This window comes from Neoarius graeffei, chromosome 1 (genome assembly GCF_027579695.1).
Source record: "Neoarius graeffei isolate fNeoGra1 chromosome 1, fNeoGra1.pri, whole genome shotgun sequence".
Lineage (NCBI taxonomy): Eukaryota > Metazoa > Chordata > Actinopteri > Siluriformes > Ariidae > Neoarius > Neoarius graeffei.
Genome location: NC_083569.1, coordinates 118,097,474 through 118,119,052, shown reverse-complemented (window position 1 = coordinate 118,119,052; position 21,579 = coordinate 118,097,474). Strand labels below are relative to the sequence as shown.

General features: G+C 44.4%; 1 protein-coding gene across 1 annotated transcript in view; it reads right to left on the bottom strand.

Annotated features, from left to right (window-relative positions):
- Nucleotides 1-21,579, bottom strand: part of ptprn2 (protein tyrosine phosphatase receptor type N2) — a 573,154-nt gene that overhangs the window by 333,006 nt on the left and 218,569 nt on the right. Inside the window, exons 6-10 of the mRNA XM_060920656.1 lie at nt 19,923-20,313; nt 19,464-19,703; nt 19,100-19,140; nt 16,955-17,379; nt 12,153-12,239 (exon numbers count right to left, since the gene is read on the bottom strand). Of these exons, the coding sequence (XP_060776639.1) occupies nt 12,153-12,239; nt 16,955-17,379; nt 19,100-19,140; nt 19,464-19,703; nt 19,923-20,313 (1,184 nt within the window). The remainder of the gene's footprint in view (nt 1-12,152; nt 12,240-16,954; nt 17,380-19,099; nt 19,141-19,463; nt 19,704-19,922; nt 20,314-21,579) is intronic.

The following is a 21,579-nucleotide window of genomic DNA, read 5'->3' as shown; positions in this document are numbered from 1 at the left end:
TAGATAGATAGATAGATAGATAGATAGATAGATCATATCATATGTTGAATCACATAGTGTTGAAGCAAATCATATTAAATTGCATTACATCACAGTCGAGGTGAATTGTGTCATATTGTATTGCATTAGTAGTTGCTTCATATGTATCTTTGATTAATCAGATCGTTGGCAAAGCATTAAGTCATTTATTGCATCGGTCTCAGTGATGGAGATGCACATCCCAATAATATACACTATTACTAGTGAGTGACAGCTAGAGAGTGAAAGCTAACACACGCACTGAAAGCTAACCCTTGGAGTGAAAGCTGACCCTTGGAGTGAACTCTACCATCAGAGTCAAAGCTGACCCTCGGAGTGAAAGCTAGGATCAGAGTGAAAGCTACCATCAGAGTCAAAGCTGACCCTCAGCATGAAAACTGACCTTCAGCTTGAAAGCTGACCTTCAGACTAAAAGCTGACCTTCAGAGTGAAAGTTGACCTTCAGAGTAAAAGCTGACCCTCGGGGTGAAAGCTAGCCCTTGGAGTGAAAGCTGACCCTCAGAGTGAAAGCTGGCCCTCGGGGTGAAAGCTGACCCTCGGGGTGAAAGCTGACCCTCGGGGTGAAAGCTGACCTTGAGAGTGAAAGCTGACCCTCAGAGTGAAAGCTAACCCTTGGGGTGAAAGCTAACCCTTGGGGTGAAAGCTACCATCAGAGTGAAAGCTGAACTTCAGAATGAAAGCTGACCTTCAGAGTGAAAGCTGACCCTCGGAGTGAAAGTTGACCCTTGGAGTGAAAGCTGACTCTTGGGGTGAAAGCTGACCCTCGGGGTGAAAGCTGACCCTCAGGGTGAAAGCAAGCTGACTTTGAGAGTGAAAGCTGACCCTCAGAGTGAAAGCTGACCCTCGAGGTGAAAGCTAGTCCTTGGGGTGAAAGCTAACCCTCAGAGTGAAAGCTGACCCTTGGGGTGAAAGCTACCATCGGAGTGAAAGCTGATCCTCAGAGTGAAAGCTAACCCTTGGGGTGAAAGCTAACCCTTGGGGTGAAAGCTACCATCAGAGTGAAAGCTAAACCTCAGGGTGAAAGCTGACCCTCAGAGTGAAAGCTGACCCTCAGAGTGAAAGCTAAACCTTGGGGTGAAAGCTGACCCTCAGAGTGAAAGCTGACCCTCAGAGTGAAAGCTAAACCTCGGGGTGAAAGCTGACCCTCAGAGTGAAAGCTAACCCTTGGAGTGAAAGCTGGCCCTCGGAGTGAAAGCTGACCCTCAGAGTGAAAGCTACCACTAGAGTGAAAGCTGAATTTTGGAGTGAAAGCTGACTCTCTGAGTGAAAGCTAAACCTCAGGGTGAAAGCTGAGCCTCAGACTGAAAGCTGACCATCAGAGTGAAAGCTGACCCTCGGGGTGAAAGCTAAACCTCGGGGTGAAAGGTGACCCTCAAAGTGAAAGCTGACCCTCAGAGTGAAAGCTGACCCTCGGGATGAAAGCTGACCCTCGAGGTGAAAGCTAATCTATTGAAAGTATGCTAGTCTTGTAAGGAAAAGCTAAAACACAGAGTAAAATGTGACTAGCAAATAAAAGCTAACCCAGCAAGAATCAGCTCCAGAAGCATGCACAAACAAACCCCATGAGCAAACACTAACCTGTAGGCATGTTTTTGGGACAAATGCTAGACCATACAGTTCCCAGTTTTGGATCTAAATTACAGTATGTTAGCAAAGTCAGCTTTAGGTTTTTTAATGGCTTAGGTTACACTGTTGCCCCCTCCTAGAACTGCCACCTTATTGTGGTGGAGGGGTTTGTGTGCTTGAATGATCCTAGGAGCTATGTTGTCGGGGGCATTATGCCCCTGTTAGGGTTTCCCAAGGCAGACAGGTCCTAGGTGACAGGCCAGACCAAGAGCAGTTCACCAAAAACCCCCTATGGAGAAAAAATCCAGGACCGTGACGTCGCCCGGTAGGACGCAGCCGGGGCCCCACCCTGGAGCCAGGCCCGGGGTTGGGGCTCGTATGCGAGCGCTTGGTGGCCGGGCCTTTGCCCATGGGGCCCGGCCGGGCTCAGCCCGAAGAGGTGACGTGGGCCCGACCTCCTGTGGGTTCACCACCCACAGAGGTAGCAGTAGGGGTTTGGTGCAGTGTGGATTGGGTGGCAGTCGAAGGCAGGGGCCTCGACGACCTGATCCCTGGACACAGCGGCTGGCTGTTGGGACATGGAATGTCACTTCACTGGGGGGGAAGGAGCCTGAGCTTGTGCGGGAGGTTGAGAGGTACTGGCTAGAGATAGTCGGGCTCACCTCCACGCACAGCTTGGGCTCTGGAACCCAGCTCCTCGAGAGGGGCTGGACTTTCCACTTCTCTGGAGTTGCCCGTGGTGAGCGGCGGCGGGCTGGTGTGGGCTTCCTTATAGCTCCCCAGCTCAGCCGCCATGTGTTGGAGTTTACCCCAGTGAACGAGAGGGTCGCCTCTCTGCGCCTTCGGATTGGGGAGAGGGCTCTTGCTGTTGTTTGTGCCTATGGGCCAAATAGCAGTATAGAGTATCCGGCCTTCTTGGAGTCCCTGGGAGAGGTACTGAGGGGTGCTCAGACTGGGGACTCCATTGTGCTACTGGGGGACTTCAATGCTCACGTGGGCGATGACAGTGACACCTGGAGGGGCGTGGTTGGGAGGAACGGCCTCCCCGATCTGAACCCGAGTGGTGTTTTGTTATTGGACTTCTGTGCTAGTCACAGTTTGTCCATAACGAACACCATGTTCGAGCATAGGGGTGTCCATAAGTGCACGTGGCACCAGGACACCTTAGGTCGGAGGTCGATGATCGACTTTGTAGTCGTGTCATCTGATCTCCGGCCCTATGTCTTGGACACTCGGGTGAAGAGAGGGGCTGAGCTGTCAACTGATCACCACCTGGTGGGGAGTTGGATCCGCTGGCGGAGGAGGAAGCTGGACAGACCTGGCAGGCCCAAACGTATGGTGAGGGTCTGCTGGGAACGTCTGGCCGAGCACTCTGTTGGGGAGGTCTTTAACTCCCACCTCCAGGAGAGCTTTTCCCAGCTTCCGAGGGAGGCGGGGGACATTGAGTCTGAGTGGACCATGTTCTCTACCTCCATTGTGGACGCAGCTGTTCAGAGCTGTGGCCGCAAGGTCTCCGGTGCCTGTCATGGCGGCAATCCCCGAACCCGGTGGTGGACACCGGAAGTAAGGGATGCCGTCAAGCTGAAGAAGGAGTCCTATCGGGCCATGTTGACCTCCGGGACTCCTGAGGCAGCCGACGGGTATCGGCAGGCCAGGCGTGCTGCAGCTCGGGCAGTTGCAGAGGCAAAAACTCGGAACTGGGAGGAGTTCGGGGAGGCCATGGAGAAGGACTATCGATCGGCCTCGAAGAAATTCTGGCAAACCGTCCGGCGCCTCAGGAGGGGGAAACAGTACTCTGCCAACACTGTTTACAGTGCGGGTGGGGAGCTGTTGACCTCGACTGGGGACATTGTCGGGCGGTGGAAGGAATACTTTGAGGATCTCCTCAATCCCACCGTCATGTCTTCCACTGAGGAGACTGAGGCTGATGACTCAGAGGTGGACTCGTCCATTACCCAAGCCGAAGTCACTGAGGTGGTTTGCCAGCTCCTCAGTGGCAAGGCACCGGGGGTGGATGAGATCCGCCCTGAGTATCTTAAGTCTCTGGATGTTGTGGGGCTGTCTTGGTTGACACGCCTCTGCAACATCGCGTGGCGGTTGGGGACAGTGCCTCTGGAGTGGCAGACTGGGGTGGTGGTCCCTCTTTTTAAGAAAGGGGACCGGAGAGTGTGCTCCAATTATAGGGGAATCACACTTCTCAACCTCCCAGGGAAAGTTTACTCCAGGGTACTGGAGAGGAGAATTCGACCAATAGTCGAACCTCGGATCCAGGAGGAACAATGCGGTTTTCGTCCTGGTCGCGGAACACTGGACCAGCTCTATACCCTTCATAGGGTGCTCGAGGGTTCATGGGAGTTTGCCCAACCAGTCCACATGTGCTTTGTGGATCTGGAGAAGGCATTCGACCGTGTCCCCCATGGTATTCTGTGGGGGGTGCTTCGGGAGTATGGGGTTCGGGGCTCTTTGCTAAGGGCTGTCCGGTCCCTGTACGAACGGAGCAGGAGTCTGGTTCGCATTGCCGGCAGTAAGTCAGACCTGTTCCCAGTGCATGTTGGACTCCGTCAGGGCTGCCCTTTGTCACCGGTTCTGTTCATAATTTTTATGGACAGAATTTCTAGGCGCAGCCAGGGGCCGGAAGGAATCCTGTTTGGGAACCACAGGATTTCATCTCTGCTTTTTGCGGATGATGTTGTCCTGTTGGCTTCTTCAAACCAGGACCTTCAGCATGCACTGGGGCGGTTTGCAGTCGAGTGTGAAGCGGCTGGGATGAGAATCAGCACCTCCAAGTCCGAGGCCATGGTTCTCGACCGGAAAAGGGTGGCTTGCACTCTCCAGGTTGGTGGAGAAGTCCTGCCTCAAGTGGAGGAGTTTAAGTATCTTGGGTTCTTGTTCATGAGTGAGGGAAGGATGGAGCGTGAGATCGACAGGCGGATCGGTGCAGCCTCCGCAGTGATGCGGTCGCTTTACCGGTCCGTCGTGGTGAAGAAGGAGCTGAGCCAAAAGGCAAAGCTCTCAATTTACCGGTCGATCTACGTTCCAACTCTCACCTATGGTCATGAGCTTTGGGTAATGACAGAAAGAACAAGATCGCGGATACAAGTGGCTGAAATGAGTTTCCTTCGCAGGGTGGCTGGGCGCTCCCTTAGAGATAGGGTGAGAAGCACAGTCACTCGGGAGGAGCTCGGAGTAGAGCCACTGCTCCTCCACATCGAGAGGAACCAGCTGAGGTGGCTCGGGCATCTTTTTCGGATGCCTCCTGGACGCCTCCCTGGGGAGGTGTTCCAGGCATGTCCCCCCGGGAGGAGGCCCCGGGGAAGACCCAGGACACGCTGGAGGGACTATGTCTCTCGGCTGGCTTGGGAACGCCTCGGTGTTCTTCCCGAGGAGCTGGCCGAGGTGTCTGGGGAAAGGGAAGTTTGGGCTTCCATGCTTAGACTGCTGCCTCCGCGACCCGGTCCTGGATAAGCGGAAGAAGACGAGACGAGACGAGACACTGTTGCTCTGAAAATATGGATTACTGACATTTTGTGAAGGTTTGGTATAATTTTGTGTGTTAAATAATCTGGGAAATCAGATTGTTTGACTTTAGACCCGTTTTGTCTTCCATATTTGTTAGTAATATAAATTGTGACGACGGATACTATTTTAAATATATTTTGGCTCTGGGAGGTTGTACTACAGCCAAAGGGTTTTTATTGGCTAATAGAAGAAAAATATATGAGTGACAGGAAAAACTCAGTTTGATTAGTTCTATGATTATAGTTCATGTCTGGAACTGACATAAAACTTATAGAATACGGGTTTTATACAGTGGAAGTGCTTAATGCGCAACTGCTCAGCTCTGTGCTTGTCTTGTAAGTTATTTTGGATCAAATGTAATGAACAACACAGAGGCATTATTCCTGTTTTACCATACAATAATGTCACAGGATTAATATTCAATATGAGCTACAGGCTGTGACCCAATCTCATAAACCTATAGCATTTCTGATGTAGGGGAGTTGACTGGATTTCAAGTCAGAACAGGCGTAAAAATACTAAGCACGAGCTTCACTGCAAATCTCTGTGAGCTATTCCTTATGATTATTTATTCAGCCGTCTGAGCGCCAGTGTCTCAGCACATGAAGAGGCTTCATGAGGAACACAGTGATAAAATCTCTGGAAGATATTGAAGAATGAGTCATCATAATCTATCAGAGCTCCAGGATAGTCGTGAACATGCACCATAAATACACGTTATTCACCCACTTCAGACATTAAAAAGTGTGAGGTTTATACGGAACGTCATTGAAAGAGAAGATGGAAGCTACAGTACATTCATAACAACATGGATTTACTGTCGGGAAACATTAATAATCACAGAACATTTTACTAAAATTCTGCATTTGCCCTGAAAAATAACGTACGGACAAATCACACACACATCACATGGGATTATATCAATAAGATGTGATCACATGAAAAATATAAATGCATGCACTACATATAATGCTCTGTGAAACAAATAGTAATATGTCAAGAGTCTAAAACCCACATGTGATTTTATACACATTTCATGTGACGTTCTACACCACTCATGTGATTTCCTACACGATTCACGTGATTTCCTCCATGATTAGGGTGATTTCCGACACCACTCATGTGACTTTCTACACAACTCATGATTTCCTATATGATTCGTGTGATTTCCTACACGATTCACATGATTACCTACACGATTTGAGTGATTTCCTACACAATCCCTGTGATTTCCTCCACGATTCAGTTGATTTCCTAGACACTTCAGTTGATTTCCTACACGGTTTGCGTGATTTCCTACACAGTTCGTGTGATTTCCTACACCACTCACGTGACTTCTGACACGATTCAGTTGATTTCCTACACCATTCATATGATTTCCTACATGATTCGTGTGATTTCCTACACCATTCACGTGGTTTCTGACATGATTCAGTTGATCTCCTACACGATTCAGTTGATTTCCTACGTGATTCATGTGATTTCCTACACGAGTCAGTTTATTTCCTACACAATTCACGTGATTTCCTACACCACTCACGTGATTTCTGACATGATTCACATGATTTCCTACACCACTCACGTGATTTCCTACACAATACCTATGATTTCCTACACGATTCATATGATTTCCTACACCACTCACGTGATTTCCTACACAATACCTATGATTTCCTACACGATTCATATGATTTCCTATACCGTGCACATGATTTCTGACATGGTTCACGTGATTTCCTACACCACTCACATGATTTCCTACACAATTCCCGTGATTTCCTACATGATTCACATGATTTCCTATACCACTCAAGTGATTGCTGACATGATTCACGTGATTTCCTACACCACTCACATGATTTCCTACACAATACCCATGATTTCCTACACGATTCACATGATTTCCTATACCACGCACGTGATTTCTGACATGGTTCACATGATTTCCTATACCACTCACATGATTTCTTACACAATTCCCGTGATTTCCTACATGATTCGCATGATTTTCTATACTACTCACGTGATTTGTGACATGATTCACGTGATTTCCTACACCACTCATGTGATTTCCTACACAGTTCCCATGATTTCCTACATGATTCACATGATTTCCTACACCACTCACGTGATTTCTGACATGATTTACGTGATTTCCTACACGATTCGCATGATTTCCTACACCACTCACGTGATTTCTGACATGATTTACGTGATTTCCTACACCACTCACATGATTTCTGACATGAGTCACGTGATTTCCTACACCACTCACGTAATTTCGGACACGATTCGAGTGATTTCCTACACCACTCATATGATTTCCTACATCACTCACGTGATTTCCTACACCACTCACGTAATTTCGGACACGATTCGAGTGATTTCCTACACCACTCATATGATTTCCTACATCACTCACGTGATTTCCTACACCACTCACGTAATTTCGGACACGATTCGAGTGATTTCTTACACCACTCATATGATTTCCTACATCACTCACATGATTTCCTACACCACTCATGTGATTTCCTCCATCACTCAAGGGACTTTCTACACTACTCATGTGATTTCCTCCACCACTCAAGGGACTTCCTACACCACTCATGTGATTTCCTCCACCACTCAAGGGACTTTCCACACCACTCATGTGATTTCCTCCACCACTCAAGGGACTTTCTACACCACTCATGTGATTTCCTCCACCACTCAAGGGACTTTCTACACCACTCATGTGATTTCCTCCACCACTCAAGGGACTTCCTACACCACTCATGTGATTTCCTCCACCACTCAAGGGACTTTCTACACCACTCATGTGATTTCCTCCACCACTCAAGGGACTTTCTACACCACTCATGTGATTTCCTCCACCACTCAAGGGACTTCCTACACCACTCATGTGATTTCCTCCACCATTCAAGTGACTTTCTACACCACTCATGTGATTTCCTCCATCACTCAAGGGACTTTCCACACCACTCATGTGATTTCCTCCACCATTCAAGGGACTTTCCACACCACTCATGTGATTTCCTCCACCATTCAAGTGACTTTCTACACCACTCATGTGATTTCCTCCACCATTCAAGGGACTTTCTACACCACTCAGATGATTTCCTCCATCACTTACAGGACTTTCTACACCACCCATGTGATTTCCTACACGGTCCGCATGAATTTCTCCACGATTTACATTATTTCCACCACGACTCACATGATTTCCTCCATGATTTACACGATTTGCTCCACCACTCAAGTGATTTCCTATACCACTCACATGACTTTCTACACCACTCACGTGGCTTTCTACACCACTTCTTTGATTTTCTACATGATTCCTTTCATCATGATTTCTTTTTAGTTTAAAATGAGTTTTTCTAAACATTATTTATTTATACTTGATAAATTTCCTACACCAATCATGTGATTTCTGACATGATTCACGTGATTTCCTACACCACTCATGTGATTTCCTACACAATACCCATGATTTCCTACACGATTCATATGATTTCCTATACCATGCACGTGATTTCTGACATGGTTCACGTGATTTCCTACATCACTCACATGATTTCCTACACAATTCCCGTGATTTCCTACACGATTCGCGTGATTTCCTATACCACTCACGTGATTTCTGACATGATTCACGTGATTTCCTACACCACTCACATGATTTCCTACACAATTCCCATGATTTCCTACATGATTCACATGATTTCCTACACCACTCACGTGATTTCCTACACAATACCCATGATTTCCTACACGATTCACGTGATTTCCTATACCACGCACGTGATTTCTGACATGGTTCACGTGATTTCCTACACCACTCACATGATTTCCTACACAATTCCCGTGATTTCCTACATGATTCACATGATTTCCTACACCACTCACGTGATTTCCTACACAATACCCATGATTTCCTACACGATTCACGTGATTTCCTATACCACTCAAGTGATTTCTGACATGATTCACGTGATTTCCTACACCACTCACATGATTTCCTACACAATTCCCGTGATTTCCTACACGATTTGCGTGATTTCCTATACCACTCACGTGATTTCTGACATGGTTCACGTGATTTCCTACACCACTCACATGATTTCCTACACAATTCCCGTGATTTCCTACATGATTCACATGATTTCCTACACCACTCACGTGATTTCCTACACAATACCCATGATTTCCTACACGATTCACGTGATTTCCTATACCACTCAAGTGATTTCTGACATGATTCACGTGATTTCCTACACCACTCACATGATTTCCTACACAATTCCCGTGATTTCCTACACGATTTGCGTGATTTCCTATACCACTCACGTGATTTCTGACATGGTTCACGTGATTTCCTACACCACTCACATGATTTCCTACACAATTCCCGTGATTTCCTACATGATTCACATGATTTCCTACACCACTCACGTGATTTCCTACACAATACCCATGATTTCCTACACGATTCACGTGATTTCCTATACCACTCAAGTGATTTCTGACATGATTCACGTGATTTCCTACACCACTCACATGATTTCCTACACAATTCCCGTGATTTCCTACACGATTTGCGTGATTTCCTATACCACTCACGTGATTTCTGACATGGTTCACATGATTTCCTACACCACTCACATGATTTCTTACACAATTCCCGTGATTTCCTACATGATTCGCATGATTTTCTATACCACTCACGTGATTTGTGACATGATTCACGTGATTTCCTACACCACTCATGTGATTTCCTACACAATTCCCATGATTTCCTACATGATTCACATGATTTCCTACACCACTCACGTGATTTCTGACATGATTTACGTGATTTCCTACACCACTCACATGATTCCTGACATGATTCACGTGATTTCCTACACCACTCATATGATTTCCTACATCACTCACGTGATTTCCTACACCACTCATGTGATTTCCTCCATCACTCAAGGGACTTTCTACACCACTCATGTGATTTCCTCCACCACTCAAGGGACTTTCTACACCACTCATGTGATTTCCTCCACCATTCAAGGGACTTTCTACACCACTCAGATGATTTCCTCCATCACTTACAGGACTTTCTACACCACCCACATGATTTCCTACACGATCCGCATGAATTTCTCCACGATTTACATTATTTCCACCACCACTTACATGATTTCCTTCATGATTTACACGATTTGCTCCACCACTCAAGTGATTTCCTATACCACTCACATGACTTTCTACACCACTCACGTGGCTTTCTACACCACTTCTGTGATTTTCTACATGATTCCTTTCATCATGATTTCTTTTTAGTTTAAAATGAGTTTTTCTAAACATTATTTATTTATAGTTGATAAATTTCCTACACCACTCATGTGATTTCTGACATGATTCACATGATTTCCTACACCACTCACGTGATTTCCTACACAATACCCATGATTTCCTACACAATTCACATGATTTCCTATACCATGCACGTGATTTCTGACATGGTTCAGTTGATTTCCTACACCACTCACATGATTTCCTACACAATTCCCGTGATTTCCTACATGATTCATGTGATTTCCTATACCACTCATGTGATTTCTGACATGATTCACGTGATTTCCTACACCACTCACATGATTTCCTACACAATTCCCGTGATTTCCTACATGATTCACATGATTTCCTACACCACTCACGTGATTTCCTACACAATACCCATGATTTCCTACACGATTCCTATGATTTCCTATACCATGCACGTGATTTCTGACATGGTTCAGTTGATTTCCTACACCACTCACATGATTTCCTACACAATTCCCGTGATTTCCTACACGATTCACGTGATTTCCTATACCACTCATGTGATTTCTGACATGATTCACGTGATTTCCTACACCACTCACATGATTTCCTACACAATTCCCGTGATTTCCTACATGATTCACATGATTTCCTATACTACTCATGTGATTTCTGACATGGTTCACATGATTTCCTACACCACTCATGTGATTTCCTACACAATACCCATGATTTCCTACATGATTCACATGATTTCCTATACCACGCATGTGATTTCTGACATGGTTCACGTGATTTCCTACACCACTCACATGATTTCCTACACAATTCCCGTGATTTCCTACACGGTTCACGTGATTTCCTATACCACTCACATGATTTCCTCCATGATTTACACGATTTGCTCCACCACTCAAGTGATTTCCTATACCACTCACATGACTTTCTACACCACTCACGTGGCTTTCTACACCACTTCTGTGATTTTCTACATGATTCCTTTCATCATGATTTCTTTCTAGTTTAAAATGAGTTTTTCTAAACATTATTTATTTATACTTGACATTGTTTACATATGATTCATTTATGTACGTGTTTACTTGAATTCACATTTGTGCTTTCAGATAGACACATAGAAGGACAGACAGACAGAGAGATTTTGTTTTATTTAATGTCATGCAGTGTTGTGAAAGCAAATCAAACCGAATCCCAAATGAAGCAGAAGAATTGTTTCTCTCTGATTTGTAATCAGTAAATGGATGAAAAGATGCCAGAGTCAGAAGGAGAACAGATAGAAATGTTTCTGTGATGAAGGTTTGATGATCATAAATCTGTGAAGAAATGAGGCGTGTGGATTTGGACGTCACTTTTCTGTTAAAATAAAGTACAGAGCTTTAAACGCGCAACACACTCATTACGAAACGGCCACTAATCAAGCCAAGGGGGGCGCATTAAAAAAATAACACACACCTACGCACTTTCTATTTTATATCAAACATACACTTTCCTCTCTCTCTCTCTCACACACACACACAGAGTCAATATTCCTATAGGTCAAACAGTTACACAGTGCACCTTTTAAAATGAACAATCAGTCCAAACAAAAATGTGATTTTCACCCACACACACTGACTCACACTTCAAAACACACACAGGCAAATATCTCCTCTTATCAACATATTTGTGTGTGTGTGTGTTCTTACGAGAGCTGGAGGAAGTCGGTCACACGCAGGTTAGCTCTCTTAGCCAAGGTTTCCATCAGGTTTAGACCCTGATCAGTGGAAAGAGAACTAGATGGGGAGAGAGAGAGAGAGAAAGAGAGAGATTATCAAGCGTGTGAGAAATTTCTCACAGTACTGAAAGCTACGGGATCCATAAACATCTAAACTAGGAGATAAATTATGAAAGGATGAAGGGAATTGGAAAAAGGGATGAAGATATGAAAGAAATCACAAATGAATTAATGAAAGGATGAGTAGAGTAGATAGATAGAGGGAGCAGATGGAGGTATGGAGAAACATGATGGAAAAAGCAAATGAATTGGAGGATCGGGAGCAAGGATGGAGGGGTGGGTGGAAAAAGCAGACAGAGGGATGGAAAGATGAAGAAAGTGAATGATTGAGAAGAGGGATAGAGGTAGAGAGGGAGGTATTGAGAAACAAGGTGGGGGAGCAAATGGATGAAATGGGGGAAATAAAGGGGAGTAGAATGAGTGGATGGAGTGATGAGGAGGTGAAGAGAATGGATTAAATGAGTGAATGGATGAGGATTAGAGGCAACAGATGGAGGTATGGAGAAACAAGGTGGTAGCATGATGGACATGGATGGGAGTGATGGGGTGATCAGTGAAAGGATGGATGGATGGATGGATGGATGGATGAAGTGGGTGGGGGAGAGGATGGTGAGACCAGATGGAGTAGATCAGGGGTGTCCAAACTGATCCATAAAGGGCCGTGTGGCTGCAGGTTTTCATTCCAGCCATGCAGCAGCACACCTGACTTGGCTCATTCAATCAACTGAACTGCCTTCACACAGTCAAGTACTTGCAGCCACACCCACCCTTGATTAAAGGGTGGGTGTGTCAGTTGATTGAATAAGCCAAATCAGGTGTGCTGCTGCATGGCTGGAATGAAAACCTGCAGCCACACGGCCCTTCATGGATCAGTTTGGACACCCCTGGAGTAGATGATGGAGTGAAAAAGATAAAGTGAGTCAGAGATAAAGGAGTTGATGGAGGAATGAAGGAAAAGCATGAGCGGATGGGATAGAGGGAGTGAATGAGGCAGTGGATGGAGGTATTGAGAAACAAGATGGAGGAAGAAAATGGACAAATAGAGGAAGCAGATGGATGGAGTGAGCAGAAAGAGGGAGATTGAAAAAGCAGATGGAGAGATGGAAAGTTGAAGGATGTGGATAAAATAAGGAAGCGGATCAGTAGAGTGAATAGAAAGATGAAGGAATGGGTTGAGGAATAGAAGAGACTTTTGGAGGAAGCAGATAAAGTGAGTAGATGGATGAAAGAAGTGGAGAGAAAGAAATAGCATGGAGAAATAAGATGGAGGGAGCAGATGGAGTAATAAAGGAAGTGGGTGCAGGATACAGACCGAGGAACAGGATGTTGATGGCAGAAAGATGGAGGAAGCAAATGGAGGGATGAAGGAAATGGATGGATTCAGGAGAAAGTAAATAAAGAAGAAGAAATCAACAGATAGATGGATGAAGAAAGTAGATAATGGAAGCAAATTAAGTGGTGGAGGAAAATGATGGACGGGACATAAAGGCATGGAGGATGTATACAGACAGATTGGTTAGAAGAAGCTGATGAAGGAGTCGAAAGACAGATGGAGGAAGTAGATGCAGAGTGGATGAAGGGATGGAGGATATACACTGTCTTGCAAAAGTATTCATCCCCCTTGATGTTTGTCCTGTTTTGTTGCATTACCAGCTGGAATTAAAAGGGATTTTTGGAGGGTTAGCACCATTTGATTTAGACAACATGCCTACCACTTTAAAAGTGAAAATTGTTGTTTTATTGGGACATGAACAATAATTAAGATGAAAAAAACAGAAATCTGGAGTGTGCATAAGTATTCACCCCAGAGTCAATACTTTGTAGCGCCACCTTTTGCTGCAATTACAGCTGCAAGTCTCTTGGGGTTTGTCTCTATTAGCTTAGCACATCTAGCCACTGGGATTTTTGCCCATTCCTCAAGGCAAAACTGCTCCAACCCCTTCAAGTTAGATGGGTTGCGTTGGTGTACAGTGATCTTCAAGTTATGTCACAGATTCTCAAATGGATTGAGGTCTGGCCTTTGATTAGGCCATTCCAAGACATTTAAATGTTTCCCTTTAAATCACTCCAGTGTAGCTTTAGCAGTATGTTTCAGGTCATTGTCCTGCTGGAACGTGAACCTTCGTCCTAGTCTCAAAGCTCTGGCCGACTCAAGCAGGTTTTCCTCCAGAATTGCCCTGTATTTAGTCCTTCAGTCCTGACCAGCTTTCCTGTCCCTGAAGATGAAAAACATCCCCACAGCATGATGCTGCCACCACCATGCTTCACTGTAGGAATGGCGTTCTCAGGGTGTTGGGTTTGTGCCACACATGGCGTTTCCCATGATGGCCAAAAGGATCAGGTTTTGTCTCATTTGACCAGAGAATCTTCTTCCATGTGTTTGGGGAGTCTGCCACATGCTGTTGTCCAAAGTCCAAATGTGTTTTCTTAAGCAATGACATTTTTCTGGCCACTCTTCCATAAAGCCCCGCTCTGTGCAGTGTACGGCTTAAAGTGATCCTATGACAAGATACTCTTATCTCCACTGTTAATCTTTGCAGCTCCTTCAGTGTTATCTTTGGTGTCTTTGTTGTATCTTTGAATAATGCCCTCCTTGCCTGGTCTGTGAGTTTTGGTGGATGGGGCCTTCTCTTGTCAGGTTTGTAGTGGTGCCATATTCTTTCCATTTTGCTATAATGGATTTAATGGAGCTCCCTGAGATATTCAAAGTTTGGGATATTTTTTATAACCCAACCCTGATCTATACTTCTCCACAACAACTTTGTCTCTGACCTGTTTGGAGGCTCCTTGGTTTTCATGTTGCTTGTTTAGTAGTATTGCAGAGTCAGGGTCCTTCCAGAACAGGTTGATTTATACAGACATCATGTGATAGATCATGTGACACTTTGATTGCACACAGGTGGATCTTAATCAACTAATTATGTGACTTATGAAGCGAATTGGTTGGACCAGCTTTTATTTAGGGGTTTCATGCGAAAGGGGGTGAATACTTATGCACACGCCAGACTTCTGGTTTTTCATCTTAATTATTGTTTGTGTCACAATAAAACAACAATTTGTACCTTTAAAGTGGTAGGCATGTTGTATAAATCAAATAGTGCTAACCCCCCAAAAATCCATTTTAATTCCAGCTTGTAATGCGACAAAACAGGACAAACACCAAGGGGGATGAATACTTTTGCAAGACACTGTAGAGTGGAGGGTTGGAGGGAGAGGAAGGATGCATGGACAGGTTGAGTGGAGGGATGGAGGGACTTATGGAGGTAGAGAGTGAAGGGATGGAGGGATATTTAAAAAAAAATATTAGCTTTGCCATAGCAAGATATATATGAACATACGTACATTATAGCTGGGAAACCACGACAGCTTGCACCAATTACAGTGGCCCCATTGTATTTTACCTGCATGTCTTTGGACTGTGGGGGAAACCGGAGCACCCGGAGGAAACCCACACAGACACAGGAAGAACATGCAAACTCCACACAGAAAGGCCCTCATCAGCCACTGGACTCAAACCCAGAACCGTCTTACTGTGAGGCGACAGTGCTAACCACTACACCACCATGCCGCCTGATAGAGTGAAGAGATGGAAGATAGTTGGAGGGATGGAGGGGATAGAGTGATGGGATGGAGGGATAGATGGAGGGAGAGAGTGAAGAGATGGAAGGATAGAGTGAAGAGATGGAGGGATAGCGTGAAGGGATAGAGTGACATGATGAAGGGGTAGATGGAGGGATAAAGTGAAGGCATGGAGGGATAGAGTGAAGGGATGAGGGATAGATGGAGGGAAGAGATGGAGGAATAGATGAAGGGATGGAGGGATAGAGTGAAGAGATGGAGGGACAGAGTGAAGGAATGGAGAGATAGATGGAAGGATGGAGGGATAGAGTGAAGGGATGGAAGGATGGATGGAGGAATAGAGTGAAGAGATGGAGGAATAGAGTGAAGGGATGGAGGGATAGAATGAAGGGATGGAAGGATAGATGGAGGAATAGAGTGAAGAGATGGAGGAATAGAGTGAAGGGATGGAGGAATAGCTGGAGGGATAGAGTGAAGAGATGGAGGGATAGTTGGAGGGATTAGAGTGAAGAGATGGAGGGATAGAGAGAAGGGATGGAGGGATAGATGGAGGGATAGAGTGAAGAGTTGGAGGGATAGTTGGAGGGATAGATGAGGATGGAAGGATAGATGGAGGGATAGAGTGCAGAAATGGAGGGATAGATGGAGGGATAGAGTGAAGAGATGGAGGGATAGAGTGAAAGGATGGAGTGAGAGGATGGAAGAAAAGGCTCAGGTGGCTTCAGCTCTGATAAATCACTCACATTTTCCTACAACAAGGCAAACAATAAGGAGCAAATGGGATTCCAGTGAAGTGTGATTCTCTCTCTCTCTCTCTCTCTCTCTCTCTCACACACACACACACACACAGTAATCGATACGCACATTTGCACTTATATATGTGTGCAATTACTTTCAAATAAACGCATGTACACAGACACAAGGTGAGAATGAAAATCTTTTGAGGCTGTGTGTGTGTGTGTGTGTGTGTGTGAGAGAGAGAGAGAGAAAGAGAGACTAATAGTGGCATTGTGTGAGTGTGCAAAGCTGAAGATGCAATGAATCAACTCCTCCTGACCAATCAGAATCCAGAAGATAGATTAATCTTTTGTTCCCTAGTTAGGGTTCTGCACTCAAGACCAGGTGGTTACTCACTCCTGTGTGATGATGTAGCCAAAGTACCCATCATGCTGAGGGGTGGAGTACGCCGTCATATCCACCCTGAACTTCTTCTCCACATGTCCACCTTTCTTCTCTACATCCTCTTCTTCTGCATTGTTCTCCTTCCGCTGAGCCTCTGCATCCACAGCTTCTTCACCATGGAGCCACTGCTCCATTTCAGCATCTTCTGTGGGCTGCAGATCCAACATGTCTGGCTCCATTTTCTTTTTTGTCAAGTCCACACTGGTCTGAGTGGTTCGACTCTGAACAATCTCCACTCCAGCTGATTTTAGACCTGAGGGTGTTTGTGGGAGACTGAGAGAGCCCAGGAGGGATGGTTCAGCCTGGGGATCATCTGAAGCCTCAGGGCCTGAGTTCTTATCCAGGAAGTCTAGGAGCTGACTGATAAAAACTTTGTCCTGCAAAAAAAAGAACATTCTCCTGGTTAGAGATGGTTAAGGAAAAACCAATCACTGGGATAAATATTGAATAAACCTCAATGTACACTGCAGCTAGAAGGGAATTGGCTGATGACCCAGTTGAGGGGATGAGGAAGTTAACCGAAGCTACAGGAAATCACTAAGGTCATGTCCTTTTCAACATTACACAGTATGATTTTGGACAATGGCTAACCCCAGGCTAGACAGTACACAGCCTGGGTTGGTCTAGACTGAAACACAGTTACACAGTGGGCAGGGAGGAAGGGGAGAGGTGTAGCCTAAGGGGTGAGTCTTGAGTCTGCACTTGAAAGTGGTCAGGGAGTCGGCAGTTCTGACCTCGATGGGAAGGTCATTCCACCAATAGGGAACCAGGACAAACAGCAGTCATAAGCAGACTGGGCAGAAGTGGAGAGGAGGAGGGGCCAGGTAACCAGTAGTAGTGGAGCATTAGGGATCTGGCTGGCATTTAGGGTCGGATCAGACTCTGGAGGTATGTGGCCCTAACCCCTTGATCACCTGGTAAGCTAGCACCAGTGTCTTAAATTTGATGCAAGCTGCAACAGGCAGCCAGTGAAGGGCAGCAAGAAGAGGGGTAACATGGGAGGAACGAGGGAGGTTGTAGGCCAGGTGGGCTGCAGTGTTCTGGAGGAGCTGCAGGGGTCTGATGGCAAAAGCTGGAAGGCCAGCAAGGAGAGCGTTGCAGTAGTCCAAGAGGGAGAGGATCAGTGCTTGAACCAAGAACTGAGTAGAATAGTTGGTTAGGAAGGGGTGGATCTTTTAGATGTTGTAAAGGAGAAATCTACACGTCTGGGTCACTGCAGCAATGTTTGCTGAGGAGGAGAGTCTGTCATCGACCACCACCCCTTGGTTCTTTGCAATGGGTGATGGTAACATAGATATGTCCCCCAGAGGGATGCCAAAGTCCAGGGGTGGAGTGGATGGAGTAGGAATGTAGATCACCTCCATCTTGCCTGGGTTGAGCTTCAGGTGATGAAATGAAACTCATGAGACAGCTAGGAATGCAGAGATGGTGATGGAGAAATTTAAATGAAACATGCCAGTGGACTTATTAAGGACCTTATCTTATCAAGCTCAAACTGAAGAATCTGTGCGTTTATGTGAGAGTGGTGATGTAAGCAGAACATAGATGTTTTCTTTAATCACAGGTCTATCGTCAGAAGATCTTTATGGTATAGTCTGACCTGGAGAAGACACACTACCACATGATTAGCTTTCAATGGGATCTTGTACAATGTGATGAAAAATAATCTTTAAAACCTAGAAGAAAATTCTTAAAAGACTTTAAAAAAATAAAAACATTTTTATCTTATCTCTTTAAGGAAAACTATGTAAATTTGGGTGATTGTAATCTTCCATGTTTTACCGTACGACCCCGTGATGATACTGTATATCGTGATAAATGTAAGGTAATTATCATATTCTGAAACTTTAATATTGGCACATGCCTACGGCCTGCTCAGTGAGTCCGTCTCGTTTTCTCCCAAGACAAATTCATGTTCAGTATCAAAGCAATCATCATCCATCACAGCGTCTAATTTATAGAGTTTCAAACAGAAATCCATTGGATGGTAAAAATGTGTATCAATCATTTTGTTATGGTGTCAGAAAAAGGTTATTTGTCAAAGAAAAGTCGCAACATGTTTGCATGTTGAGAAACCATAGTGCTGCAGTCATTTACCTTCCCCTCTGACTCTGGCCCGTTTTCTTTAGTTTGTCCATCTGCAAAAAATAAGCACCAAATATTACACCTATCACTGTAAAAAACAGGGCAAAAATAAGTTTTTTTAATAATACATGCACATTTCAAATTCTATTTTCTGTATCTGAGATACTCTGATGTTAATAATTTAACAGTAACAATTAAAATGATAAATTGCTACACTGAAATGATTAATAACAAATCACTTAAACATAATGAAGTCATTTTACTAACATATCATAACATACAACATTTTTACACAATTGTTTTTGCTGCAGTTAGAAACCCAAACTTGTGAGATCAAAATAAATGCACATGAACTTATACATGTTTGATCTTCTACCTTTGGGCATGAACTCCTCTCCAGACATTTTCCCAAGCTGTCCCCACGCACCAGGCTCCCTCTTCATCTCAACCTCATCATTTACCATGACCTTGTGACCTTTGACCCCTTCCACATCATCCACCACCTGCAGGGCCTGAGTGATGACCTCAGAGAGCTGGTCAAGGTCATTCGGGGTCAGGGTATCCATGTCAATGCTTTGTTGCCCGAGCTGCTTCACTACACCTTGGATGAACTTCTCTGGAAAAGGAGGAGGGAGGAGAAAGAAGGAAATTTAGCAATAAAATAGAAGAGGTCTCCAGCATTTCTGGAGGGAAAGTAGTTTTTGAGTGAAGAAGAAAGATGCAACACCAACCTCACACATTTTTACAATCTTAAAGTTACAGATGGTACCAGAACACTATTTGGGGTCATTCCCCATGATAAGTAATGCCATGGAGGCTAAAGATTAATTCTTACCATCCACCGAGCTGAGGGAGCCTTGAGGTGTTGGCCGGTTTGGTCGTGACCTAAACAACAGTTTGTCAATTCTGGGTGGAGGAGGTTGCCTTGAACCACCTGGAACTTTCCCTGCTTTGGCAGGAGAGCTGTGCTGAAGACTAAAGTACTGGAGCTCTTCCTGAGATGGACCTGCAGGTCGTTGTTTTGCTTCTGACAGGTACTGCTGCAGCTCGGAGAGGAGGCCAGTCTGGTCCAGGAGTTCAGTTTGGTCTGCTGGTTTGAGTCTAGTCCAGTATGAGTTTTTAACACCAGGACGAGGCTGAAGTATGGAAACTGATGGAGGTGGAGGTGGCCTTTCTTTGGGATCCTTAATCAAATCCACGAGATCAGATAGTCCTTTACTTTTGTACTAAAAAAAGAACAAAGAACAGATTTATAAAGTGTAGATTTCAGATAATTTCTGTCAAATTGGCAATTTTATGGTAAAAACCTTCTGTTTTGATGAGCAGAAACACTCAGACAATGAACAAATCATTGTATGAACATGAGGGCATATAAAAACAAGCTATTCAAGGGATGAACTTGGAAAAGGTGCCCACATTAGGTAACAGATCAATTATGTGAAGGGGTGGAAATAGGACATGCACATGGACAGAAGTCAAAAGAAAAAGGTAGAGCAGGGCTCATCATGTGGGAATTTGTGACAGATGATATGAAGATATAAAGATTGATATAAAACTTGAGTTAATAGTGAACTCATGACATTTTCTGTCAACTCACAATTAGCATAATTATTATCTGATCATGTATTTAAGACTTTATTCTGTGTCATTTTACACTGTGACAAATCTATGGTCCAGTGGTTCTTAAAATAACATCCGGGGAATGAAGCACAACCAAGGAATCTATAGTGTTTGGTTGTTTTTTTGTTGTTGTTTTTCATTTTGTTACAGTGGTGGGTCATATGTCAGTGTATGTATTAGGGCTATTGTAGGTTTGAAAAATACAGAGCTGATACAGGGAGTAATATTCTGAGAACAAACTCAGAATTTCCAACATTAAAGTTGTACACTTATGAGGAAAAAAACACAGATATTCTCTAGATTATAAAGTCATAAATGTATTAGACAACTCAGAAATTCCAAGATTAAAAAGTTGGAAATTCCAGGGTTAAGAAGTCACAAATTTACAAAAAAAAAAAAAAACCTTCTCATGCTTCCTGACTGCAGTGCATTCTGAGAAACATAGTTAAAAATCTCAGCACTTTATTCTTTTATACTTTGTGATCTAAGAGGAAAGACTGCATTCCCTATAACTCTCAGCTCAGTCATGGCTTCTATGGTGTGATGTTGATCCAACCTTACAAAGTGAAACGATGTAGTTCCTTGACCAAAAAAACCCCCACCATTTCCCCAAGGTTTTTTCACATAAATTTGTGAATTTTTCACCTGATAATTTCTGAGTTTTTTTTTCTCACAAATGTATGACCCACTCCCTCAGCTGTGTATTTTTTTTACCTTTAATTTCCTTAATATGCTGTTATAGGATCACAACCTACCATGGTCAAAGTGATTATATTTTATGATTTAATTATTATACCCTGGATGAATTTAATCCAAACCTCAGTTACCCCCCCCCCACAAGAAAGAACTAACAAAGTCTATACATGAGATAA